Source organism: Rissa tridactyla, chromosome 2 (assembly GCF_028500815.1).
Source record: "Rissa tridactyla isolate bRisTri1 chromosome 2, bRisTri1.patW.cur.20221130, whole genome shotgun sequence".
Lineage (NCBI taxonomy): Eukaryota > Metazoa > Chordata > Aves > Charadriiformes > Laridae > Rissa > Rissa tridactyla.
Window position 1 is genome coordinate 95,222,396 of NC_071467.1, and position 27,755 is coordinate 95,250,150.

At 42.4% G+C, this 27,755-nt stretch overlaps 1 protein-coding gene across 1 annotated transcript; it reads left to right on the forward strand.

Moving 5' to 3' along the window:
- On the forward strand, positions 1-27,711 carry SYCP2L (synaptonemal complex protein 2 like). The gene is given in 33 exon segments (XM_054193027.1): positions 1-99; positions 1,424-1,448; positions 2,497-2,582; positions 2,719-2,807; positions 2,909-2,943; positions 3,696-3,838; positions 4,300-4,352; positions 4,715-4,760; positions 5,560-5,652; positions 5,746-5,806; positions 6,252-6,400; positions 7,242-7,302; positions 9,643-9,755; positions 10,215-10,284; positions 10,451-10,496; positions 11,118-11,172; positions 12,103-12,117; positions 12,119-12,192; positions 13,804-13,852; positions 14,967-15,022; positions 15,636-15,690; positions 16,211-16,367; positions 17,467-17,516; positions 18,616-18,712; positions 19,132-19,223; positions 19,394-19,457; positions 21,184-21,315; positions 22,048-22,172; positions 24,056-24,150; positions 25,617-25,716; positions 25,796-25,854; positions 26,333-26,402; positions 27,652-27,711. Coding segments are annotated over 33 exon segments (2,511 nt in total). The 5' UTR covers positions 1-63.
- The last annotated feature ends 44 nt before the right edge of the window (positions 27,712-27,755 follow it).

The following is a 27,755-nucleotide window of genomic DNA, read 5'->3' on the forward strand; positions in this document are numbered from 1 at the left end:
TCTTGGTTTGAAAGAACAAGAGCATTTCTGATCCTCATCGACCCAGACGAGAATAAATTTCTGATGTTACTACTTGAAGACTTCTTTGACTCTGCATTGGTATGTATGTGCGTTAAGGGGGCAGGGGGGTTACCTTTCTTAGATAAAAAAGCCATCATTTGCAGACAGCTTTCTGTTAAAAAATGAACAGTCACACAGACCTTGTGCCCCAGGACTGAGCCTGGGACATGGCTCAGGTGGTGGTGGTGGCGGGCAGTGTCCAGGGGTGTGCTCTGGGCTGGTGTCAGGCTGAGGTTTGACACACCTGGGAGAAGCTGCTGCAGGGGGGCTGCCCAGAGCTGCAGCGGTTTCTCATTTTCTAATGTGAAGCCAAGTGCTTGTTTTTGCAGGAAAACGTGCAAGAAGTTCTGATGCATTCTGCAAATAAAAGCTTTTGTGCTGAAGCTGTCTTTTAAAAGCACAAGTTACCGACACTGAGCTGCACCTTACATGCAAACGTGTTTGCCAGGGTGGTCCTGGTGACTTGTTCCTATGGTATTTAAAACAGCTGACTTACTTGTAAAGAATAAGCTGAGCTGCTCCCAATTCTCATTTAGGTTTCTATTTTTAAATATTTGTAACTTTAAAGGTATCGGAGGCCTAGTGGTGTAAATTTTCAGTAGGAAGAATGCCTTTATCTTCCTTCCCCAAGCTGTTCCCCCAGTCTTGTCTGTAGCTTGCCAGAACTGTGTCACTTTGTGCGTCAGAATTTATTTGGATACTCATGACTCTTTTTTAGGAGACCTGATAAAAGATATTTGAGCAAAATCAAATTTTCTTCTTTCCCTACTAACCAGATTGAATTTATATGAAATACTCTATAAATTATTTATTTGTCAAAATATGATTTCTTTGTCTTCCATGTCCATTTTTTCCATATGTTTTCACTGTGGAGGATTAAGTGGTTTTTTTATTTGTGTTGTGGGTTTTTGTTCATTATTACTTTTAATTTTCCTCAGTGGACTTTAACGCTCTTCAGATATCATATGTTACGATATCTAGTACTGGAGTGTGTAAACATAAAGTGTATTTTTACATAGGCCCACATGTGCAATAAAAGTAATGCAGTGATGCCAAGATGTGGGTTTTCCAGGGAAGCTGAGAGCATTGCACTCTCAAGTGCTGCTGAAATCCCTGGGGGAAGTGGATGCTTCGTTCCCTTGACCCTCCCTGCATAATGCCAGCCTGTATGATCGGGGTGAGCATAAGTGACATCCCTGTATCAGGTGGCACTGTGCTTTTCCTGATGTGGGTACACTGATGTTTTATGTTATTTAGCCCCTGAAAGGTGTGACAGTGGGGACATAAACACCTCAGCACTTTGAGTATTGCTGTTCTTGGGTTGTCATGTGTTAATGAAGGCTTCCTTTACTTTTTCCATCAGGTGATTTGCAAGTGCAGTAATGAAGGTCAGTATTTTTTTTTCTTACCTCCATTCCTCGATATCCTGAGTCTCAGTCTCAGGAACACCTTTCTTTATTCTGCTTGAACTCTATCCCCTTTCTCTTCTCCCCTTCATTTCCTACCTCTTCCTCCTCTCCTCTCTGCAATGTTTTCTTTAAATTCTTCTGCTGATTTCTCTCCAGTTAATTTTCATTAACACATCAGAACACAAAGCCTTTTACTGTTTCTTTTTTGTTTGCGTGTTTTAAATATGCTGAAAAAAAAAAATCTAGCTTGGTGTAGTTGTAATCTAGTGGTATCTTGTTTGAATGGTCAGCATCAAATATTTCAATTGGTCAGAGTAAGTGGTGCTTCTGAAAGGAGTTCAGGCTAGGTGGTCTGCTCTTGCATGTCTGTTGCTAGTGGCTTCAGGTGTTACTCCATTGCTGAAGGCTACCACCTCTGCAGAATAACATGGTAACTCCTTCAGCCGTCCCAACCGGGCAAGGGGATGTCTGTCTGTCTCTTATTCATTGCAGTGGCAAGATTTTGTCTGTGGCTGCAAATGGCTTTCCAGTAGGGTGGGGGGGCAGGTGCTCTCAGAAAGAGCAAGTATCTGTGTGCCCAGACATCCAGGCTCACAAGTCATGTGAAAATGAAGTGTTACATTGTGGGCCAGGTAACTTGAGCTTGTTCATCCTTGTAGCTTATTCCAGTGGGAGCAGAATGAGCAAGAGTGTCTTGAGGTTAATACTCTAGTGGTTTGTTCTGTTGACTTTGACAAAGGCTGTATATTATGGATTTATCTCTTGTGGTTAGTAAGTAGCTTTTCCTTTCTGTACCTATTTAAATAGTTACCCGGGTCAGCAGTTAAAGTATCTGGAGCTTTTGTTACAGAGAAGTTATGAGTTCCCTTTTCTGTCTAGGATTAGATTGTTGGAAGCTTTGTTTTAAAATGCGTTCCGAGTTGGGATATTTTAACTCCTTCAGCACAACAAACTGTAGTTGCTTCACCTGTCTTTTATATGGAGACCAGCTCAGTGCTAGCTGTAACCTTTCAAACGATTTTTCTAGGGAAGAAAGAGTTGGTGAATTTATTTTTACCCGAACTAGGGCATCTAGTGACAGAAGAAAATATTTGCTGTGCTCTGCGTCAGGAGGTAAGACTCCTACTAGGAGAAGAAAATTACAGATACATGTGCACACAGGAGTGTGTAATCAGATACAAAATGCGAAAAATATGTTACTGAATTATTTCCCTTACTTTTCTGCCCCTTTTTCTGTGGGGGGGGAAAGGCTTTGAGGACCCTCAACTCTATACTCGATAGTGTCCCACGGGAAGAGAGAAAGAAATTCCCTCTGTCCGAGGAGATGTGCTCGCTCACGTAAGTGGCTTTCCCTCCAGATCCTATAGCTAAACACCGTCTTCCCTGCAACAACGTTTAAAGTTATTTCCACTTTAACTTGTTGCATTATGTTGTTCCAGGAAAGACCTTGCAAAAACTATACTGGAGGCTGGTGGTAAGAAGTGTTTAGTGGTTATTCGTATGAAAGTGGGGTTCTCTGGCTTTACTTCATCGGCTTCTTTATTGTAGATGGAATTATAATTTAAATTATTTCCTTATCAAGATTTTTGGGGAGGAAAATCAGGTGGTACTTTAAGAAAACATTAATCAAAAATTGTTAGGTGCAACAATGCATTAGTTCTTTCTGATTAGTATTAGTAATTTGTATTAACTAATAAGAAAAGCTAAACTGATGTATGTAGAAAGGCAATTAGACCAGGTTTATGTACGTGTTTACAAACCATGCTTCCTGTTAGTCTTTAAAAAAATAAATTTTAACTACTTCACCACAATGTGGACAAATTGCAGTTAATAAGGTTTATAGCCTCTTGAGTGAAATCTTTTTTGTTTTCTCCTAGCGATAACACTTTCTAGGTCATTACCGTGGTATGTCAAATGTAACTGAATCCTGTTGAGTTAGTGATGAGGCTTCACTCTCATCCCCTCCCTGATCCCCAAGAACATCACGCACTCGTGCGTGTCGTGGTTAGCGGTGCTCTGCATCTCGACCTTGCTGAGCCAGGGGGAGCTGAGGGTGCCTGGAGCTAACACTTGGCTCTTACCCTCAAGACACGCTGTCTTCCTAGGTGAAACTGAAGCTGGCTGGTGAATAGGACTGTGTAGTATACAAGTGCAAGAGTAGCAATGCTATAACCCTCTGTTATGCTGGGGGGTGATATTTATCCTGTGCTTATGTTTACCACATAGATTATGACCTTCAGGTTGCCCTTTCAGAAGCACTTTGTAGGTTAATGACAAAAAAATGGAGGGATGACCTTGTTCACCACTGGTTTGAAGATAACTATCTTGCTGAAGCTTTCAAAGAGATCAAGGATAGAGAATTTGAGACGGTGAGGGTCCTTATTTTGAAAACAACATACTTGACAAATCTGTATAGGGGCTAGTTTTGGTTGAGCTCAGTCAGGATGTCCTTGTAAGAAGTTCCTACAAAATCGATTTTATAAATACACAAAGTTATTTAGTTATTTGTGGATGGAGGTTCGTTTTTTAAATTTTTTAATCTGGCAAATATAAAATGGCATATTGTTAAAATAGCTCTTATTTCTAAGTTATTTTACTTCTAAACCATAAACAAGTTAATTTTTGTGGTTTATGTTTGGAGGCTTGCTGGTCATAAGTGGGGTCCAACCATTTGTAGCAACTTGAGTGTTTCTTCCCCAGTGGCCTTTGTCATGACACTGACTAGCCAAAAGTTTATAACCGCAGTAGAGGTTACACAGCCCAATAGAATAACTCTTTGCAAAGGAAATGTAGCCTGACTTTATTTAATAAGATGTCATTTATCTTGAAGGACTGCAGAAAATTTCTTAACCGGCTAAATGAAAGGCTTGGGGATGAAAGAAGGTAAGCTGTGAACCAACAGACTAAGCTGGTGCTGTCGTTACTGCGGGGGGGGGGAAAATGAGGATTGTAAACTGACCTCAGTTATATTCCAAAGAAAAGGATTTGCATCACATATATGAATAATTAAGTCCTTAAGAAAGTGATTTTATTCGTTTTATGGTGGTTCTTTTGAAAGTGAAATTAATGAAGGCAATGCATTACTAAAATACTATATTCTCTAAGCTTCTCCAAGCTTATTTTACTCTTAGGAATTTATTAAATATTTTTGACAATAAGATTAGTAACCAATCTTAATGATTTTGTCTTTCATAAAGTCGGACTCTGATGTTGAATGTGTCATGTGAAGTCTGCTTTTCTTCCAGAGTCTATTCATTTCCTTGCATATCTGCTTTTGCTGACATGAACGAGGTAAACAGTCCTTAACACTGTGACACCTTCCCTGCAGTGTTACTGCTGTTAAAATGTTACTTTCTGTCGCATATGGTTTTGTTTTTTTCTTCCCTGTTTTTCATAAGAGAGCCTAATTTTCTGGAGTGTAGAGCATAACCTTCTATTCTAGTTGTACAGCTTGCTTGTTTGTCACTTAGTTCCCAACTTACTGCTGCTGACTTTGCTTTTGTGTCAGCCAAATGATAGAGGCAGCGCTTCTCTTCATGGTGATGACAGACGAGAGATCTCTAAAGGGAAACAGGAGGACAGGACAACTCTGATTCCTCTGGCAGAGCTGCTCCCAGACTGCCAGAAAACAAGATTAGCCTGACACCTGTGTAGGAGAGGTCACAGTTATAGATCCTGCAGATTGCTTTACTAGCCTTTAAGTAAATGTATTTGTGGCACCGTTCCTGACATCAAATCAAAACCAAGTCGATGGAAGCCGTTTCCACTCATTCTGCTTATTTCAAGTGCTCAGAAACACAGAAAACTGTCAGAGATTCTTTCCTGCCACAAACATGTGGGCATTTGCGTGAAGTATTGCCTGTCCCTTGGCTGATGTAGAGCAACATCTGACTCTGCAGGTCCAGTTGGGTGAGCAGTAGGCTGGGAACTTACAGGTTGATCCCAACTCTAATTTCTGTAAGGTATGCGTATGTGTACACATGCACATAGGGCAACTTCTTCCCATTTTGTCGTCTTGAAGAAAACTGAGAATAAGACAGCAGTTGTGTGGTTTTCTGGGAATGGCAGCACTGCTGTTGTGCTTCTGCAGGTGAAGAAGCCATCAGACGAGAAGCTGGAGGAGTTCTGGATTGACTTCAATACTGGTACCCAGAGTGTGACTTTCTATGTGGACAGTAACGAGGTAATAGCAAAGCCCAAGTGGCCTTGGGCTAGCTACCAAATGCAGTGGGTCGCTCGCTTAGTCCTTCTGATGTGGTGGTTTTGGTTTTCGAAGGGTGCTCTTTGGGAGTCTGTGAGGCTGTCGAAAGAAGCAGTCAGCAGTTACAGCCTGAAGGGTAAGGTTTTCCAACCAGTGTTATTCTCTGTTTGGCTGTGGGCTCACAAGACAGAGGGAGCCAACCTAAAATCTCACCATCACTGAAGAGAGTTCCTGTATCTCGCCCTCTCCCTGTTGCGCGCTTCAGTGGTCACCTTGCACCAGCTCTGCGTGTTGGACTGTCTGTGGGTCCATAACCTACTTGCTTGAGTTGAGGGGTCAGTTTATAGATGTGTTAGGGAACAGCATAATCATCTAGAGCCGGTGAGAAAGAAATGAGTGAACAGAGTAACTGGAAATGTGTGGGCAAGATATAAAAGAAACTGTTTAAAAAAAAAAAACAAACAAAAAACAAACACCAACCCAACAACAAAACAAACGCCCCCCACTTTTTGGTTTTTGGGGTGATAGAATGAATGTCTTGCTCTAAAACGATTTAACTGCTTTTTTTTTTTTTTACACAGAGGAGGATGGGCAAAATATTGTTAAAATTTACATGAAGATTCCTGCTATTCTTAACAAAACAGAAGCAACAAAAATCAAAATATCTTTCAGTGCAAAGTTTGAAATCTTCAGTGTAGTTAGAAAAGTCCTGGGAGACGAAAAAGTGATGGTAAGCTCTTAGTATGAGTTCTTCTTTTCTAAACTATATTACTTGATATACATTGGGCAAAACCACTCAGGTTTGTTTTTTTTGTTTGGGTGGCTTTTTTTTTCATGTCTGTTTATCATATATCTGTCATCCCCTTGAGGATTTGTGACTCTCTATAGATGTTGTTAGTTTTGGCCTGGAAGAGAGATTAAAGGTGTTCAGGGGACTCAGACTTAGGGTTTAGAAGCTGGAAGGTTAAACTGGTTTGTTAATCAATTCAGTGTGATACGATTATTTTTGCTGCGTTTCTGAAGCAGGAAAATAAAGCCTATAGCATTTAATTTCATAACTTGAAGTGTATACATTCTCTTATATTAGCTCAAAGCGTTACATTGCACCGGATGAGCAAATTGTGACACAAGAACCTAGAGAAGAGAAACAGAATGCTGCAAGACACAAATCTTTGATTTTATATATGGTACTTCTAGATTAAAAGTAGAGTACTTTTAAAACCTCAAGTTTTTAATAAGCTAATGTAAAAACAAAAACCACGGGGGGTGATTTTTTTTTAAATGTTAATATGGCTAATTTTTTATACTTGCGATTCATCCACACAACGTGATTGGCATTTGCAGAAAATCTTCCATGACAGTAAATAGCCATAGTAGAGCGGCTGTCATTTATCCTTGCAGGAGCCGAGACATTTCCAAATGGTCAACTCCACTATCATCCAGTGATTTGACGATGAATTGTTGCTGGTGATAAACAACTGTTAGTTATGTTATTCAGTAGCTGACTTTGCTAGATAAAGATTTTACTGTTTTTAAGGTCACTTTCACATGAGATTAATTCACACCAACAGATAAATTTGACTGAAGAGGAGTCTGTCCATGCTGGGAAGCAAACCAGGCAGAATGAAGCAGGTGATTTTTTTAAATTATTATTTTATGAAGTTTAAATTGTTCAGTTTTGAAATGAGTATCTTCACTTGCAGTCCACAGCTTGCAGTTAACCACATAAAAAAAAAAAGGCGCAACCCCCAAGCTCAATCTTCTACTGTTCATATCTGCTGAGCTTGGTAACTGGTGTTTTTGGTGGACACTGGGTCTCTCTAGCTCAGGGAGTGAGGATGGGGCACCATGGCCATGTGCTGTGGGGCTTGCATAGGCAGAGGAATGGCTCGTGGAGGCCAGATCCGTGCACCAGCAGGTAGCCTGGCATGGCACATCTCAGCTGGTGGCAGACATCTGACATGCAAAGAGAGTGCAGTAGGGTTTCTCCACCTGCAGCTGCAGTGCAGTGGGATGCACATATCCATCCTCTCTTGCTTGCCCCATGCGTGGTTCCTGGTTTGGCTGTGCTGTGCGGGTGCCTGTGCGAGATTCCCCTCAGGAGGGGATCGTGGCGTCTGTGTGCCCGTGGGTGCACAGGTTCCCTGATGGACCAGTGCTTGCACTTTGGCACTTGATGTGTTCTCTGTGCAGCGGGTGTGTGTGGTGGGGCAGCCTGCAGGGCTTCCTGCAGGGAGGCCACTTCTGTTTCTTTCCAGCAACAAGACATGATAGAGAATGGTGCGCTCTGGTCCCATTAGCCCATGCAGAGCAGATGATGCCCTGGAGGTGCTGGGGGCTGTTGTGGAAGTGCAGCCAGGGGAGCAGAAACACTCACCTGCAATCCCTGTTTGTAGAGGGATGAGCAGTAGCTCAGGTCCTCTCTGCAGGAGGTGACCTGCTGCTGTATGCAGGGGCATTGTGAGTGCTGCTGTAAATACCCTGTGTTGCAGGGCTGTCTCTGTGTGCCCCAACTACAAATGTACATGTGTGCCTTACAGTAGGAAGGGCTCTTAGCTGGACCTGGAATAGCAGTTACTTCCTTCTCCTCACCAGCCCACAGCCAATGTTTTGTATTTCTTTGAGTTGGGAATGTTGAATTTTCTGTGATCCAATAGTGTCACTTTCCATGCTGCCAGTGAACATGTGCAGGATGTTTCCTCCCAGGAACACTGGTCTGAGTTTAATTTTGTTCCAAATACGATAGATGTTGAGGGAATGCAGAGCCTGAAGTAAAGGCATGATGCTTGGGTGCCTGCCCAAAAGGAAGGTCCAAGGCCAGCACTTGTCCAAGGGGAAGAGAAAGTAGCTCCTTCCTTTCCCTCTACCCTGCTCTGAAGTTCTTCTGCAAATCTCCACCAAGGCTGTGATCCATAGTTTGAGGAAAAAGCTGCTTTCAGCACAAAAGCAAGAGGCATGCATGATCAAAATTGGTATTAATCAGGAAATGTTTCTCAGCTCAATTTCAGTATCAATTTGGGAGATGGCTTTTTTCTGTATAGTTGTCTGAAGACTGGGATATGTCCTTGCTACCAAATTGGCTGTTCTTCAGTTTTTAAAGTGATTATTTTTTGTGTGGATTATTCCTTGGTGTAACTCACTTAATGGATCCTTCCAAGTCTTTTAAGACAATGAACTCACAGCTTGCTTTCTACTGCTACAACCCGTCATCTCAGAAAGTGAATCAGAAGCTTGAAGAGCTCTTAGGTTAGGTAGCGTTCTTTATGTGCTTATGTTAAAAGCAAATTTTTATTTTCCTCTTAGTTACTGTGCATTTCAGATTCCTCCAGGTGAATAGGCAAAAGAGATACTTGCAGCTCTAGATGTCTGAGACAGTAACTTCTTCGGTAGTCCTTCCTATTTTCCTTGGGTTACAACCCGAAATGAGCTAGAATGGAAATCCTCCAGATTCTGGAGGTGCAGGTGAGGGAGAAGCTCCTTCATCAGTGTCCACCATGAAGCACTCGGAGGTACAAGGTGGGCACTACTACTTGAAGCAATCAAGGAGTAGAAAGGGCAGAAGGTAGTTCACCTGTAGTGAAACAACTTTTGCAGTTGCCTGGTGGAGATTCAATGGAGGGAAACGGAGATGGTGGAAGATCCTGCTGGTCTGTTCCTTTAGCCAGACACAAAGGGTTGTTCTATGTCTTCAAGAGCTAAGAGTGAAGGTAGCAATAAGATGATAAACTTATTCATATAGTATGAGGGGCTTAAAAGGAGTAGACTCAAGATGATGTTTATTTAGTATTGCAATTCTGCACTAGGTAATTTGGAGATGTTTGATGTTTTTGTTCTATTAAACAAGATCTTGAGGTGTTTGTGCCTTATAAGTTGTATTGTTATGCTTTTATACACATGTGTAAGAATGGAAAGGAAATGCGTGTGTGTGTTCAGTAACTGCAACAAAGTTCTCGCCCTGTTGCTGTCCTGCAGTGGTACCCGAGTCCACTAATCCAGAGGGCAGGAAAGATCCTTCGAACTCTGAAAACATGGACTCTATATCAGACAGCTTAACCTCTCAGCAGAGCCAACAGTTAACAGGCACCGTACCAGTAAGTGTTTGGTGTATGGTGAAACAGTCCATGTGCCCCTTTTCCCCCTCCTCTAGTCTGCTTTTTTTTATTAGGTGTCGTTAAAACCTTCTTTCAAAGAAAACTAGTCTGTACCCAGGTATGGCAATGTTTTCAAACTCCATCCTTATATTGGTGAGAAGTCACACAAACACCTGCCTCCAGAGCTGCAATTTTGTCAAAACTGCTTTAAAAAGAAATAAATTTTGCTCCCTCTTATTAGGGGATGGTGAGATGCTCTTAGTGAGAAGCTCGTAGTATTGCTTTTATATGCAACCTAAAATGTTTTTTTATGTGTGGTTAATGATGAACCTGTCATCCAGCTGTTGCCACAGGCTAGCACTGAAAATCTCTGCTCTGCCCCCCCCCCCCCAAACCCCCGCTTCTTTATTGGTCTTATGCATGCTCTGTTCATGGTTTCATGTCTCCGAGCAGAAAATGGTTAATTCTGGTGTCGCCATGATTACAGTGAGCCAGCAGACTGATGTGGAAGATGCTAACCAAGGCTCAGGTCAGGCATGGCTCCCTTCAGTTCCTTAAGTCTGACCCAGTTGTGTGTCACCCAGGTGACATGGTGAAGGTTCTGCTTTTGTGGGCCTTACAGCAAAAGCAGATAAAGCATTTAATAGTAGCTCCAGAGAGTGAAGCTGTAGTTTCCTTGCCTCCTTCAGCAAAAAAGACCAAAACTCCGTCTCCAAGGATGAAAACTAAGCCTAGGTGAGTGTCTCACAGACAAAAAGTTGCAAGGTGTGTTTTTTCTGGTTTTGTTTTTTGTTTTCCCTCCCCTGGGTTTTAATGCATGTGATCTTGAGGTTTATTCCATCAATTATTAAATTGAAAACAAAGATCCTATTTTGCCACCGGCTGGTTGTCCAGAGTTAGAGCACTTTGGTGTTGCAGGATGGTGATGTTGGGTTACTGGCTTGGTGGCTACTTTGGTGTGACCTGTTAAACCAAATACAAGATGAGCATACAGCTGTATTGCGGAATTTAACTTCAGCTGTGTAACCGGAGCTCACCAGATATGTAGCTGTTCATAATGAGGATGATGACTTTTGTGAAAGATCATGTGAATTTGAGTTCACCTTGGCATTAGTAATAGCTTTTTTCAGAGCTTTGCAGGACCGCATTTCTTAGAGTTTACAAGCTGGCCGTCTGTAGAGCTACTGATTAGCTGTCTTCCCTATACACCTTTTAAATCACTGCTTTGATACTAATTGGTGCAAGTGTTTTTTCCTAGTGTTTTTTTCCTCTTAGTACTTCGCAAACTGTCTCTCTGGGCTTTAAATGAACAGCCCCTCAGCACTGCATTCCCCTCATGTGTCCTCTTGTCCCCAGTGAGAAGCCCCTGGAAGAAGAACCCATGGAGGAATTGACCTCCGTGACACCAAAGGTATGTTTGCCTTGGGGCCCACCTGAATGAAGAGACATAGGGCACGGAAGAGGTGCTCTGGTGGAGTTGCAGAAGAAAGCTGGGATGCGTTGACGCCCTCCTGCCCTTGAGTAGTGTCCTAAGCCCATGTAGTGTCATTTGTACCTGATGTAACACGCCATTCAGCACCAGGAGCAAGCTGCAGAGGGTAATGGCTGCTGGCCTCAGCCTAGTGTGGCCCAGCCATGTAATTCAAGCTCAGCTGAGTTCATTCAGTATATACCTCCTGGCGGTGGTGTGCTATGCTTGTGTCCAGGAACATATGTGGGCAACCAGCCTGGCCCTTTGTGGGACAAACTCGCATGTCACAGTCTTGGGCATGGTCTGCAAGGGCAAAGGTTTGTTTTCTGAAGGGAAGTGAGTCTTGGAAGTCTACAGACATATTTATGCAGTTTTGTATCTGAACTCTAATGATCCTCCCGCACTAGATTTGTCTCTGTACTCCTGGCATAGGAGCTTGCAACCTGGATAAATTAACAATGAGTAACTGAGAGCCACCTGCAGTTGTGTTTCTTCAGACAACTTGCGCACTTGGAAATTTCTTTTGATATGTCTAGGTATAAAAAAATAATCTGTGCTCTACATGAGAGAAACTAAATTTCCAAAGCAATAATTTTCATTTGGAGGAAGAAATCACATTTTAGACTTGTTCTTGGGTTTACACTTCCATGGACTATGTTTAGATTCAAAGCTTATGAACTCTTCCTTTCTGTATCCTCACCTTCCTAGTTTTTAGTTTCAGGACTCCAGTACTTTCTGGTAGGAAAAAACTGCAGGAAACTGAGATGGATGGCTGTTGCAATAGGGGTGAATGATGTTTCCTGGCACTCCTTATGTCTGCTTTTAGCAGGCTCTGGGATAAGAATATGACTTTGCATATTGTAGTTTTAGATCCTGCAACTCTCTTTCTTTTCAGAAGGATGTTACCTGGGAAAAGAGAAACAGAAAAACAAGTTTGGCGAAGCAGAGGACTGAAGGCAGGTATGACACACAAGCCCCGTATCTATGCAGGGTCTCATGTACCTGGTGATTTTAGAGCATTTCTAGCACTAATGGAGGGAAGGAGCGCCCACAGGCTGGATCATCTGAACAGAACAGACAGCAAAACAAGCAGGAGGCTATGAAGGGTCGTAATGTCTCAATAGGAATCTTTGGGTCCCCAAGACAATAAAGACTTCAGAAACTAATGCTAGGCTGCCAAAAAAATGCCCTCACCTCTGTGATACTTTGTCAGGTTGGCTTTTCCGTTTTTTCCTCACCCAACTGTAATCCTGCCTGTCCTCCAGTGAGTTGGGTTCTGAGTGGCAGCTTCTTTCACAAATACCTAAGCTTTTTCAGATATTGTCCCAGTTCTTTGGCATCGTGCGTCCTAGAGTTGCAGGACTGTCTCTTTCTCAGTTTGTCCCCTTCCCTCACACCCATACCTGAACGGTCTGCTCATGTTCAAAGCTAGTGGCACTGCCTGCAGAAGCACTCGAGTTTGAAGACCATATGCTGTCTGTGGCACTAGAAGTTTTGTCTTGTTGCACCCTCCTCCTGTGCTTTCTGCCAGCAAAGTGTTGTCCGGGAGTTAATGCCTGCTGCTGGGCAAGAGAGTAAATGAATTGTACGTGAGGACCCCTGCTGCCATTCTGGCTGCTCCAGGGCTTCCTTGGGTGTCCTGCTTAAGTCTACTGGCTCTTAGCTTAAAAAAAACAAGTGTTCAGAAGTTTTGGGGTTTTTTTTATCGCTTGGAGATAAGAATTGGAAAACGTGATGCAGGACTTCATCATTACTACGAGTTCTGTGTTTTAAGACCAAATAGCTTGATGCAGCAAATAACTGTAAACAGGACTGGCACTGTAGAAGTTCGAGATGGAGAAGGTTTTAGTTCAGTCGTTCTGCTCCCTCTAGTGTTTTACGTGAGAATGACCATGTCTTTCCTTCCGGAAGCTTTAACGAGAAGAGCTTAGTTCTTTACTCTTCTATCCTTTTGCTTATAAGAAGGGAAGGGTGTACTGTATGTGGAGAGCTAATTGTAGGATTTTTTTAAATAGCTGCGATTTGGAGAAAGAAATAAAAGTACACTTCATCTTAATTGTTGAAAGGCATGGAAAAAATCTACATGCATACAGAGAAGGGATTAGGGAACAAACATTAAGTACTAGAATTTTCAAAAGGGAATTAAATGGATTTTTTTCCCCCTTTTAAGTACTTCTGAAATTTTATCTTTAAATTCATTCATGACTTCTTCCTACCACATACTATTAGTGACATGTGGAAAAAAAAAATCCCTCCACTATATAAACATGGATAGGCTAACCTGTTTGTATCTTCTTCATATTTCTCTTAAAATTAAAAATCTGTAATTGAAAGAAATAAAGTGTGAGAATTAAATAAGACGATAATGGAGGCTAAGAAGGAAAGGAACAAGTATTTCTTAGAAGCTGAGTAAATTGCATTTTTAAGCATATAAAGTATTTGACTGTTTACTGTATAACAGACTTCATAAGAGAGTGGGGGAAAAAGTTATTCCCCCCATATTCTCAATGAAGTTCTATAGGGTAACTGTTCATGATAGTATGTCACTGCCATGTATACGTTGTCTTGCAGGAAGGACTTCTATGACTTTGAAAACTCAGATTCTGCAAGTCATGAAAAGGTAAAGTCACGGCAGAAGCTGTTAGGAGATACACTAAGGTCCCAGCTCAGCAGCTGACAGAGCGGTAACTTGAAGCGGGGGATATCTCAGGAGTGAGGATGGACATGCTGTTCTAGCAAAACAGGCAACTGGGAATCTGAGGTTCTCTTTTTCAGTATTGCGCTATGCATGGAAATATCTTTTTTTTTTTTTTGGGGGTGGGGTGGGGAGAATGCTCATCACTACTTGAATTTTGTGGTGAGTAATGTATGATAAAACCAACTGCAACAAATTTGAGCTGTTGGTTGAGTGAGGCCAAGGGATATCTTTGCAACTGAAGGCCAACCTCTGTTTGCATCTTACTGAATTTTGAAAGCAGATTGCTGAGCATCCTTTGCTTTGCGCTCCTAGGCTAAACCAGAAGAGACTGAAATCTGTGTTGAGCCACACTTTGCATGTTGGGAATCCCTGGTTAAAGCTAGTCCTCACAAAACTTACGTTGGAAATTCTGCTTGACTTATATTTGCAGACTGTTAGGAAAATTGAATAAAAATGAGTGGCTCTGCCTGCTTTGAAACTTTGACCAGTTTGGGTTTCCCCAGGAAGCTGAAAACTTGCTCCTGGTGGCTTCCATCAAGATGGCTTCACCGTACAAACACTGCCGCCTGTTAATTCAGAGGCGATAGGTGCTCAGTGGGACACCCCAAATTTCGGTTATAAACTGGACACCGACCAATCCTCGCTACTGCCACTGGGTGTCAGCATAAAACCCTGCTTCATGGTACCCTGCCCTATGTCCTAGCAGCCCTGTCCAAAGGTTGTCCAGGTACTGTATGCTGCTACTAGTGGTATTATTGCTTAAAATGACGCTTCTTATGACGTTATTGCTTAAAATGAGCGTTACTCATAAAGCAAGGAAAAGAGGAAGTAATTCTATTTAAGAAGACAGATGTTGGCCTGTTATAATTTATGGCACTTCCAATGAACAAATCCCACTCCATTAAAAAGTTGGATTTTCATGCTGGACTTGTAATCCATTCATCCTCTAGCCCTTCTGAGTTCTGATACATTTTAATTTTGTAGATTATTTCATGGGGTAATTGGACTTTAAGACAAATGCCTGCTTCTCTTTTAGGTTGCTGAAGCCAAAGGAAAGATTCTTGGCCAAAAAGTTTCTTCTCAAAATCGGAGGTACAGGATTATACACGTACCATTTATGAACCTTTTGTTCCATGATAGAAGAGTTCTTTGCTTTAGTTAGGCTGTTTTAAGTTGGGATCAAAAAGGTTGTGAGATGTTTCTAGTAAAATAGTTCCTTGCTTAGCTGCCACGGTATCTGTGTATGTTGTCGATACTAATATTTAAAATAGTACCTGAGAATATAAAAGTTACTGGAGAGAATAATAACTCCTGTCCACTTTGACAGTAATAAGACTTTAACTCTTAAACATCCTCCTCCCCTGATCATATGCCTAAATTACTGATTAAATTTTTGAAAAATGCTTAAACCCTCTGCCTTGCCTTGGCCACTTCCAGTTATAGCAAGCTCCCAGGGACTTGCCCCTCTAAGGATGTAGCCTGTTTTTTTTCTTTTAAAAGGAATCTTCTAGGTATCCCTGGATTGCTACTTTCAGAAACGAACCAAAGAAGAAAAACTTGGCTAAAGACTGTGCATTAACAGTTTGGTTCTCCTGCTGATCTCTGTAGGAACCCTCCTGCCATTGCTATTTGGCTGTGCTCCTTCTGCACTGCACTATCGCAGCGTCTGCTAGTCTAACTCGGGTCTTTGTGGGTTACTTGGCAGGAGTTATGAAACAGGAAACAAGAATGAGGAATCAAACACGCTCAAGAGAAGGCTGGTATGTTGTGGGTGGCTGCCTGTATCCGCCTGTACGAATTGGCTGAAGTTTAAGGCGTACCCAGCCCAGAGGTGGAGGAACGTGAGGCTGGTAGCCTCAAAACGGCCTGCTTGTTGCTGCTGAAAGCAGTGCTCAGGGTGCGCCAGGACTGACAGACCCATGAGTGAATGTCTGTGTTCATTGTTTTTTTTTTTTCCCCTCACTGTGCTGTTGGCTGCAGTTCAGGCATGCCAAGGCTTTCCTCCTTGTGAGAGCTCTCTTATCTCGATGCAGGAGGCAGGGGGAAGGTGAGGTTGGAGGATGCTGTAGACCCCATGTTGGCAAAGGGCAAGCATGTGTCTCTTGGTATTTTTATACTGCTGTTTTTGACAGATTTCACAGCTTAAAATATTTTAGGTCTTGCACTGTGGGGAGTAAGAAATGGAATAATTTGGGAGTAAATGAGGGGGAATGGCTGGGGGCCTTCTGGGTAGACAGAGGGAGCTGACTGCACAGGACTCACTCTTAATCGTGTCTTTAGTCCAGTTACAGGAAGCATCTTTTCTCTGAAAGCAACAATGAAAACACAAGTACTGGTCAGAGTGAAAAAAGCTGGATCCTTGACCCTCAGAAACGGTCATTGCCAAAATCTCTTGACTATACCCGAAAAAGACCCAGGGTGAGAAGTAAATTGAAAGGTGAGCTTGGCCCCCCGTTGAGCACGATGTACTGCACTGCAGATAAGGAAGTGGCTGATGATGATTTGAGAAGGAGGATTCAGCTGAGTCCTGATCCAAGTAGGAGAGAGCAGGCTTGAGGCTGGCAGTACGGGGTGCCCTGTGGAGGAGGTGCCTTGTGCACCCTTGTGCTCAAAGAACCGGGCTCCTGTCCCTTTCCCTTCAGTGAACGTACTGGAGTTCAAACATCTAGGTGGAAATTTGGCACCTAAATGTCTGTGTGGGTGCAGCCCTTTGTAATGGGGCTGAAGAGCTCGTGGGTGCTGACCTGATGGCTGCATTAGTGCTTTTGAATGCAAGGAGAGAAGGATCTCTCTGGAGCTGTCATACCTCCTCCCTACAACTTTCCACTCTTCATTTCACATGTCAGTTGTATTTCTGGTGAATAAAACTTGAGAAACCACACAGTTTGCAGACCATGGCACCCTGCTCCCCTGTTTATACATTGACAGGCCAATTGTCCTTGGAGTGATTTGCAAAATCAGATGTGATAATCTCTAATAATAGCATCCTCTGCTCAGGCTTGACCAACAGCAGACCTCCCCTGTGGCCATGCTCCATGGCTGTGTCAGCTTCTGGGATCTCCAAATTCAAACTAAATTGCCCAGAAAGAGCTGGAATCTCTCTGTCTCTCTCATGGAGGATGAGCCTTGCTCAGGTAGCTGGTGGCTTCTGTAGGGATGAAAAAGCAAAAGCAAGCTGAGGGAGAAATTATGCTTTGTACTGTGTTTCCGTGGAAGTTGTTGTTCTCACTGCAGTGCCAACCCGTGCACCCCAGCTGGGGTTTGGGGACCACTGGACAAACTGCTCAGCTTGCTTCCTTTTTTTGACAACTGCTCTGGATGTAGTGAGTCGTGTACATTTGCACCATCATTTAGAAGCTTTGTTAGAAAGGGGCTTTGAAGCTTAATGCAAGTGTTGTGAAGTTTTCCTCTTGTAAATGCTTAGAAAATCAAACTCGAAGCTGAGCTAGCTGCGATACAAACCTTATTACAAACCCTTATCTGGGTAAGCCACACAGTTATATTGTCAGTAACCAGGTAAACTTTTCTCCTTGCAGTGCTTCCAATGTCTTCCGCAAGTAGTGGCAGTGACTACGAGACAAAGAAGGTAAGGAGCTGTCAAGCTTAGGTGCCTCGGATTTAAAACACGACGTACGCAAAACATGTACAAATGAGTAGGAATTAAACAAACTGGTGTTATCTTTCTTATCAAATGTTCTGATGGACAAATTTGCCTAGTAAGTGTTGCTGAGACTGTGTTGGTGTACTAGAGGCTGGGGAAACAAGGAGGTCTTAGGAAAACACAGGAAACTTAACAGAAACAGCTGTGCGTGAGCCCTAAGCAAGTTGTTCTAAAACTATAATATTTACCTGTGATAGATGGAAAATTGGGCAGGAATTGGCATGCTTGGTGTGACATCTGCCTTGGATGACGTGGGTGTCACTCCAACAGGAATGAATTTGCCTCTAGGGCTATGCCGATAGCTACAGCTGCCTATCCAAATACCTGCAGAAATCCCAACTGAGTTGTACCAGACTGTGTCTCCCTATTCTATTCTGCCAGCCGGTGCCTTGGAAAAGTTCATTTTCTCCTCTGTGTTTTTCGGGCAATTTCCAGGGCTTTTATTCCAAGTCCTGTGCTCATGCTGAGTCCTGTTTCATGCACTGTCCTGCTCCACTTTCAACTACAGCTCTGGGAAAACTAACCATGGGTTATTCTAATAGGAGAATTGGTGGACAAGACATACATCAGGCAAAATAAAATACAGTTTAGCAATGCCAGACTTTTCCTATGCCCAGCTGTTAAGTGCTGTATATCAAATGTTTTGGAAAGGTCCCCACATAAATACAGAAAATTTAGGAAAAAAACTCTCCAGAACTGATAGTTGCATTGAAAGCTTTTATTTTCCCCCAAACCTTTTCTCTTATTTTTTTGACTAAAATGCTTTGATTCTGCTATGAGAACTTCATCCACTATGCAACTATAATGGCTAAAGGGAGAACTTCTGTGTGCATTGAACATCAGGGCACAGATCTCCCTCAGTGTTGGAGAGAGCTATCAGTATGTTATGCATATTTCAAGTGTATCTCTGCTCTTAGTGTGTTTAACCAACCAAACAAAGTGTCCCTCCCCAAAATCAACTCAACCCCCTACTTCTGTATTAATGTTTAAATAAATTACATGCTTAGACTTGATTTTGTTTTAGCAGGAAACATCAAGGCAAAGAGCTCAAAAGGAGATGCTTAGGAAAAAAAGTAAATCCAGCTCCAAGGGAGACAACTTACCTACAGTGGATCTTGCTGGTATTTCTTTTTTAATCTTCTTCAATGTATTAGAAAAGTTGTCTTGATATGTGTGCGGGTGTGTTTGCTGTTTTTAAAATTTTGCCTTTTTCCTTCACATTTTCTTCGTAAGCATTCTGCTTTGTGATATTTCTTGTAATGGCTATGACGGCTGGATATTGTTTGTAGATAGTCTCTTGAGCAGGGAGAACATTAGCTGGGGCTAATGAGAGGTGAAGAAATGAACTTAATTGACAGCCAGAAATAAAACAATCTTTGGACTGAGTTTGAGCCTCTGTCTGTTTCCTGTGTGAAGAGATAAAGGAGCAGGTGGTGGATTCTTCTGGTTTTTTTCTTATATATGTCATAAAATTGAGCTTTCTAGTCAATACAGGATTCAACCTCTGTTGCTTGTGTCATTTGGCTGATCTCTCATGCAGATGAAACGCTCTCAGAGGAGCTCAAAGGGGGACCGCTATCACTTGATGCATCTGCCAAGGGCTATTCTAGTGATGAGGAGAAGGCCACGCAGGTGCAGTACACGGCGCTTAAACTCCTTCTAATCTGCTGTTAGTCATCTAAAAACTGTCATCTAAAAACGGTGCATTGTGTTGCTTTGCTTCCTGTAACTAGGGAAACCCCTGACAGCTTGTCTGCAGTGCAGGGTGGTACCTTCTTACTGTGTTTTCTTTCTCTCCTTAGAAGTTTCTTGATGCATCTGGCAAATTGTCAGGAGAAGAAGAAAGTTTTAAGCGGAAGGACTCAGGTTTGTTAGTCTTGATAACATGGAAGAGCTGTTTGAAAAGTAGAAGGGGGTGTCGACAGAGTTCTAATTTTTCTTTCAAAGACAAGTAGGCACTGAGATTTTTGATATTTGAAGGATACTTTTTTTGCACAAGAAATATCTTCCATTCCTCTGTTTTGTATACCATGACAGGCTATGGCAAGATGCTTTTTGTATACGTTCCTGAGTTTATCACTAACTCTTAAATCCTATCCTTGGATCACAGGGGAACTACTAGGATAGCTATTAAGAGCTGGGGATTTACAAACCCAGTGACCCAAAATAAAATATATGAAATAAGTAAAACAAGAAGCTTGAAAACTAATTTTTAATGATGTGAAAGTGCAGTGCAACTTCTTTTTTAAAAAAATAAGCATCTCTGAAAGTTGTTGACTTTCTTTATACCTAAGAATATAGACGCTCAGACCATGATTATAAGCATTTGGTAAATGATGACTTGTATTACTGCTGCGGCTTTTTTAATGTAAGTGGTATTTTGGACCTTTCTTTAATGAAGCAGAACTTGCACAAGCTAACTCAAAGCTGTTGCATAGTCTCTTTGGTGATTGGAAACAGCTGAAATTCAAGAAAGTTGAGCAGCAATGGGCCTTCTTCATCCTACTATTCCCCACGCTGATGTAGTTAAGGCTGTCTTACAGGTATTGTGACTATGAACCAAGTCACTGAAGCTTTGGTCTTGGACAAAAACATCCCCTTTCTCATGAACTGACAGTTCTGTATTCCCAATATGTCTCTTATCTGTCCAGCGCTTGTAGGATAAGGTTTCACTGCACCAACACATCTGCTTAATTTTGGGGGAAGGTAAGTGCTGAGGACTTAATTTTCATCACTGTTTACTGTACAGTCTTACAGTTGGAGAGAAATTGATACCATGCAAAGGTGTAAGTAGGGTTATATTCAGAAATTTCAGATGTGGTCCATGACTGCATTTGAACTCTTGCTCTGTGAACTCTAAATCTACTTCAGTGTGCTCCTCATGGTCTGACTGTCCCCCTTGTCCTGGGCTCCACCACCTTCCTGCTTTCTGCCCTATGGAGACTCCAGAGAGGTGGTTGGTCAAACAAACACCTCACTGAGCTCAGGAATGTGGATAGTGAGACAAAGGGAGGATGCTTTTTTGCAAGTTTTCCTTAAAATACAGGCTGCAGCCTCCCTTACTAAGGGTTTTCTTGGGTTAAAAGCAATTGTATAGCAACTCTAGTGAAGCTGCAGAAAAGAAGGCTGTTATGGGTGTGAATAGTTTTTCTCCCTCTTCTGTTTTTATGTGTGTTTTCTTTTTTTTTTTTTTGAGGAGCAGCTGAAATTAACTTAGGAACAAATGGGCATAGATTGTGAGCTTGGGCTGGGAAAGAGAATGGGAAGCAGCTGGACAAGAGGGTGGTTTTTTTATGCTTAGAGAAGTGGGCCAAGAAAAGAAATTGTCTTTAAGATGGAGATACGGTAGCTTTCCAGTTATCTGCATAGCATTATGCAGTCTAGTTGTCGGCTTTTGTGAGTGAAGAGACTTGCTGGTGAAGTCTTATCCTGTTCTGTAAGTGTGATGTCAGACCCTAAAATGAAGTTGCTTGCTTTTCTGCAGTATTGGTAATCCCAGTGGTGGTTTCTGCTTGAGTAGTTGGTAGGTACTGCCATGTACCTCACGCAAAAGAACAGGTCTTTTCTGAAACATCATCTACTCTCTTTCTAGGTATATTAAGGGGCACTGACATTAAAAAGCCTAAATTTTCCAGTTGGGAAACAAGTCATTTGACATCTGACACTTTCTATGTATGAAAGAAACTTTTTGATTCAGTAGAGAATGAAGCAGATATCCAAACAGGTAAAGTCAGGCTAGCAATTAAGGTTAAGTGTTTAAATGCTTTCAGCTTTTCTTTTTTTGATGGTAGAAATCATAGTCACATGGAAGCTTGAAGAGAGGTATCTGTAGGGAGGATATCTTCTCCAAAAGTCAAAATGTAGCAGAGGGCATGTATTGCGACACTGCCATTGGATACTACGTATGTAGAGTAAGGAACTTTGGGTTCCCTAACCACAATCCACTTGGAAAGCTGCTCAATGATGTCTGCACTTTCTAGTCTTTCTGTATAGTGTTTTTCCAGAGCTATTAAAAAAAACCCACAAAACTGAAAAAACCAAACAAACTAACTGCAAAACACTGCTAATTCTGAACAGAAGAGAGGGTTAGGCTTTCCGTGCAATGAACAAGTAGAAGACAGTGAAACAGTGGCCTGACTTTTTTGGGGGGTTGTTGGTTTTGTGTTTGTTTTTTTTTTTTTTCCCCTCCCCTTATGCTGTGCTTTTGCCTCATTATCTGTAAATATGTTGCTCTTTGTGTTTGATTAGTATTGTGCCTCTTCTTCCATGCTGCTTTCTAACATGACTTTCTTGATGCATTTTGGGGCAGTTTCTGTCCTGGAAGAGCAAGACTCAAATTCCAGCTCTATAACAAATGTTGTTGTTCACATGAATGATGAACCCTTCAATAGCAGGAGGGTTTATATTCCAACAAGCCCTCCAGCATGGTACTAACTGGGCATACACTTTCTTCTAGGTCAGAAAATGGATGATAGTGTGACTGATGCGTTTTTTTCCAAGATGCTGCATGAAGACTTCAGTGATTCAGGGGTGATTACTGCATTTGAAAGCTTTATCAGCCAACTAAAGAAGTTGTTCTGGGTAATGCACACTCTCTTAATGTGTGTGCCATGTGTGGTGTTTTCTCATGAAAACACATGAAATTACCTTCTTATGACCAGGGGAACTGGTGTTAAATATCCCTTCAATATTTTGTGGCCCAGAGCAGGGTTTTGGCTGCAGTATCTGTTAGCCTGGAGCTCTTAGAAATATTCTGCAGTACCTGTATACTCTGAGAAGTGTTACAGGAAAGGTGGAAAGGAAATTTTCATTAGCTTTTTCCTTTTTTGTCTTATAGATATGCTGGAACATCAGATTTGGTTAGGCATTTCAAATACTTTCCTCAGAGGGAAGGGATCAAAGCTTTTTGAAAGGTAACCCTTTCAAAAGTGACAGTGTACCTACACTGGAGCTGTGGGTCATTGCCCTCATGGGCACATATCAAAAATGCAGAAACTCCCTTTTGGACCACAGAGCAGTTTCACTGCGATGTAAGACAATGCAACTTACGCGTAATGAAAATCAGAAAGCAATACAGGCTACAGCTATTGACTAGAACATGTGTAGATCCATAAGGACATGCTTGTATCTTTGAGATTAATGGTATGTGGAGGTGTTGGTTGCACAATTGGTGGTATATGAGCTGTGTATTCTTGGTTCACTCAACTATATAGACATACTTGAGATGCAGTGCAAAAAACCAACTGCTGCTGTTGATTTAGCTATAAAAAGGTGAGCATTAAACCAAGTTTAATATGAGAAGACAGTATCTGACCCATCACGAAATCCCATGTTTAAAAGCTCTGAACAAACGAGATGTGTCAGAGCCAACTTATACTGGATCAGCACTTTGTATCATGCAACCATGACCCTTTTTTCTTTGAGCTGGTGCTAGGTGCTCACACTAAACTTTTTGTCACTAAGTCCTTGAATCAAGGCTGGAGGTGGTTGCATTTGCAAATCAGTTATGATTAAAATGCACACAGTTTGCATTAAGGCTGATCTAAATTAGTGCTAACAAAGACCTGTTTTTGTGCAGTTGTTAAGTGTGTTGCAGTATGGATGATGCACACTTCTTTGCTAGCTGGATAATGTGACCCTGACCTGAAGTCGCATGGGTTACATAGAGGTTTGTTGGTGTAATTAGCGTGGGTGAACGAAGTCAGTTCATATTTGCAGTATCCTGCCTACATGTCATAGAATCATAGAATCATTTAGGTTGGAAAAGACCCTTGGGATCCTCGAGTCCAACCATCAACTCCACTCTACAAAGTTCTCCCCTACACCATATCCCTTAACACCACATCTAAATGACTCTTAAAGATATTCAGGGACGGTGACTCCACCACCTCCCTGTGCAGCCTATTCCAGTGTCTGACCACTCTTTCTGTGAAGAATTTTTTCCTAATGTCCAGTCTAAACCTACCCTGCTGCAGCTTCAACCCATTCCCTCTTGTTCTATCGCTAATTACCTGTGAGAAGAGACCAGCACCAACCTCTCTACAATGTCCTTTCAAGTAGTTGTAGAGAGTGATGAGGTCTCCCCTCAGCCTCCTCTTCCTCAAACTAAACAGTCCCAGCTCCTTCAATCGCTCCTCATAAGATTTATTCTCCAGGCACTTCACCAGCTTTGTTGCCCTCCTCTGCACTCGCTCCAGCACCTCGATATCTCTCTCAAATTGGGGTGCCCAGAACTGGACACAATACTCAAGGTGTGGCCTCACCAGTACTGAGTACAGGGGGACAATCAACTCCCTACTTCTACTGGTCATCTTGCTTCAGCTTAAATTTAGTTAAGATGGTTTCCACTAAGCTAAATGGCAGCCAGTGGAGGGATTTGTATTCCAGGGAAGGGTTTTGCAAACTAGAATTCTAGGTTTTGGCTTGGGCCATTGCTTATCCCTAATGGTGCATCCTGTGTCTAGTCTCGGTACAAAAGGATGGAGACCAGCGCACAGAACACCCTGAGGACTTCGGAGAAGAATGTGTCCACCTTGCTGAACCAGATACACGAGTGCAGGTAAGTTGTCTGCTGCTGGCTGAAAACAGCATCAGCTTTATGTAAATTTTGGTTGATATGAAAAAGAATGCCTCTTTGTAAGCAAACCTGACAGTAAGATACTGCGCTTACTATGGTTTGTAAGGCAAAATAGCGTGTGTCTCTCCTGCTTTTCTGTAAGAGTTTTAGAAGCATGGCTCCTGTGACTTATCCTGCTTTTCCTGTTAAGGAGAGAGGGGATGTATTAATTAATGCAAAACAAGCTTGAGTTAAGAGCAGTTGATGAAGCAATCCTCAGACTGTCTTCTGATTGCTATTGGTGTTCACAAATCTGTTTAAAAACCCTCTTATTACACTTAGGAACTTCTGTTTCTACATGTTTTAAGGAAGAAGCCAGACTCTGATTTACTTAATGAAGCGGGGGAGAAGAAAAGTAAGGGGTCTGTTATAGACACTTTTCTGTAGTTTGTTTTGATGTACACAAAATAAGTGCCAGTTAGTGGACTTTACAGCTACTCGCCAGATGGGGCTTTAAGAAGGTCCTTTTGCCTTACAAGTTGTCCAATTTCTCAGATAGGAGATAGATAAAAAAGTCAATTATAATAGTTATGGATTTGTTATAAGCGAAATACAAGCGCAGCCTACAGCCTAAGATATGAGTAAGTCTATCAGGCCTTTCTATCTACTACACTTTTAGTTTGCAGGATTTAGATCAAACATAGTATGAAATAATAGCCTTTAAAATGCAAAATACCTGGTATCGATAGGATATCTATGAGCAGAATTTGCTTGTCGTTAAGGTACATGCTGAAGTTTGTGTTCCAAAAACAAAAAAACAAAACCAGGGAATGTTTTGGGGTGGAAGATAAGAGTTTTGATGGTAGTGAGCTGCTGCTATGCTTTGATGTTATTAACTAAGTAACCCGGGGCCAACCAGAGCCGCAGGACAGCGGGGATAGAGCTGTGCCAAGTCTGTCCTACCCCAGAAGGATAGTTTCTAAAGTCACTATCAGATGATGGCTTGGCATCCCACTGCCAGGGGAAAGGTGGCAAACAAGCGAATAGAAATCACTGGCGTCCTGTGGCAATGCTGTATATGTATGTCAAACCTATGGTAGGAAAACCCAATCGGAGGTTATTTGTGCCAAGATGCTCTCTCAGCTTGGGAAATCTCTGCTGAAATCCCTGGAGGCTGGGCGAGTATGCAGGGCAAGTATTGCACTGGGAATCCCGTTTTATGCTCTGTCCTGGGCATCCGTTACTGGCTAGTTTTTAAGACAAGCTATCTAGTTAAACTCGTGCTCAGTTTGACCTGGTACAGCTAGTCACGTGCTCTGTAACATACCTGAGAACAAAACTGCCTCATGTAGTTCAGCAAGGACGTTTGCTTCTGCCTAAAGGCAGGTTTGGTGCTGAAGGGATTGTCATCTGCCTTGTGCTACTCCACATTAAACTGTCAAACTTGTTCCTGTTCTCCCCATCACTAGGCTGAGTAAGCTGGAGACCTTTCAGAAGATTGTTGTTGAAGAGCTTGCCAGCCTTGAGAAGGAAATTCAAATCTTAGCAAACATGGAGAAGGATGCAGTGGTATGTATGACTACTTCTGTGCCAGCCCATGAGGTACCCCTTCCCAAGTAATGGGGGTTTTCTTCGGGGCTCTTTTTAGGACTTCTGGAATGAGCAGTTACTCAAACTGAGTTCTTTCTGCAACCAGCAAAAGGAAAGGTATGTCTTTACCAGCTGTCCTGCATGCTCACAATTCCTCTGGTGGTCAGAGGGCACTAGTTAGGCTCGTGGTACCCTTGCTGGTATACAGGGAAGTATTCGGAAGTCAGCATGTTATCTCCACTTGGTATCCATTGATGGAGCCTTTGCAGCCATGTGAGGGTTTTGAATTGGGACTAGGGTGCAATGAAGGCCTCTCTGCATGGGAAGCTGTGTAAGACAGGCACATACCTCGAGAAACCTGTACCAGGATTTGGAACAAGAAGTACCCTCTGGTCATCTCTGTATCTACAGGTCAGAGGTGGTAGGAGGCGGCAATCATTTCCTATATAAAAAATACTGTTTGTACAAATGCTGGGCAAAAAGCTGCAAAAGGGGCAATCTTGATGTTCACTTTTATTGGTAAATGTCTGTTCAAGTTTCATCAGTAAGTACTAATATTTCACAGACAAACTAGCCAAGCTCACTTTCCTTCCAGAATTCAGTCTGTTGACTCAGCCCTGGGTGAAACAGCAAAGAGTTTTGCCACCACTATCCGGAACACAACGGTATGTGCAGTACATGAGCAGCTCTGCACGGGTGGTGGACTCTGGACTGTGGCCTGACTGATAAGTGGTGGAAGTGAAAAGATGAAACTGAGGTCCTGGGGAGGGGAAAGCTTTGGTTAGCTGATCTATGGGGCTGGTTCCTTACGGGACCCACAATCCTAATGCGTGAAAAGCATTGAGAAAGCAGTGTTTGCCCTGCTAGGGACTAGGGAAAGTGGTGAAGAAGCACTTGCCTAAGGGAGAAGTTAAGAACAAGGATTATCAGGTGGTGATGCATCTCCTGGGTTAATAGCTCAGGGATTCCTTCATCCAGAGGCTGGCTTCTGTGTTGCTAGTGATCTTTAATGCAGTTCTCTTCTGTCATTTTGTCCCGCTTGCCCTTCGAGTTGTGCATCCGTGACATCCTGTGGCTAGGATCTCTGCAGCCTAACAGCACCCTGTATGCTTTCTCTCATCTGCTTTTTGGGTCTGACATCTAGCCTTGATGCCTCCAAGTTTGCTTTCTAAATACCAAATGTATTCATTTGCCTTTGATCCCAGTTAAATATTCTGTTGAAGTTCTTAAACTCTTCAGAGTCTAATCACTAACTTATGCCCTTGTTTTAATTAGTAGGTTAAGCTGAATACTCTGTTAACTTTGATACAATGCTTAGTTTCCATCTTGTCCACCCCATCACATGGGCATGTATATTTGCTACTGCTGCTGTTCCAGCTTTTATGCTCAGACCCGAACGCTTTGGGGGCTTGGTATTCCTGTAACAAGACTGTGGGATTACTGTGATGTGTGCGATGCTCTGTGCCTGCACTGCACAGAGCTGAAGAAAGCTCCCTGTGTCGAAGCCGTGTCTGTGGTCACCACAGTAGACTGGGCCTGGGATTTTAGAAAAGACGCTGAAAACCGAGGGCTTGTTTCCCTTAGTTGTTAAATTTCATATTCTGAGCCTTTCCGGAGGGAAAAGTTTCCATGATGAGCACTGAGCTGCTCAGGGACACAGGCCTTTCACTTACCAGAGGTGCTCCTGGTGAAGGACGGACACCTTTAAAGAGGGACAGGGCTGAGGAAAGAGCAATTGTATCATGGGAGCTCCTCATCCTGCAGCGTCTAGTTCTAGGCTGGGTTCCAGGCTTGAGAATTAAAAGCTGAATCTAAATGTGCTTCTAGGATCTCTACAGTTTCTTTTCTTATGCAATATAAATGTTTTTATAAGCTTTTGAAATGTTATTCATTATCTTTTTTCTTTCCCTGCAGTATGAACAGTCAATGAAGAAGACAGTAGAGAACAACGTGTTCATTGTTCCTTCTGACTAGCAAACCCCTGAATTCATTACTGCTCTTAATATTTGAGCACCTTA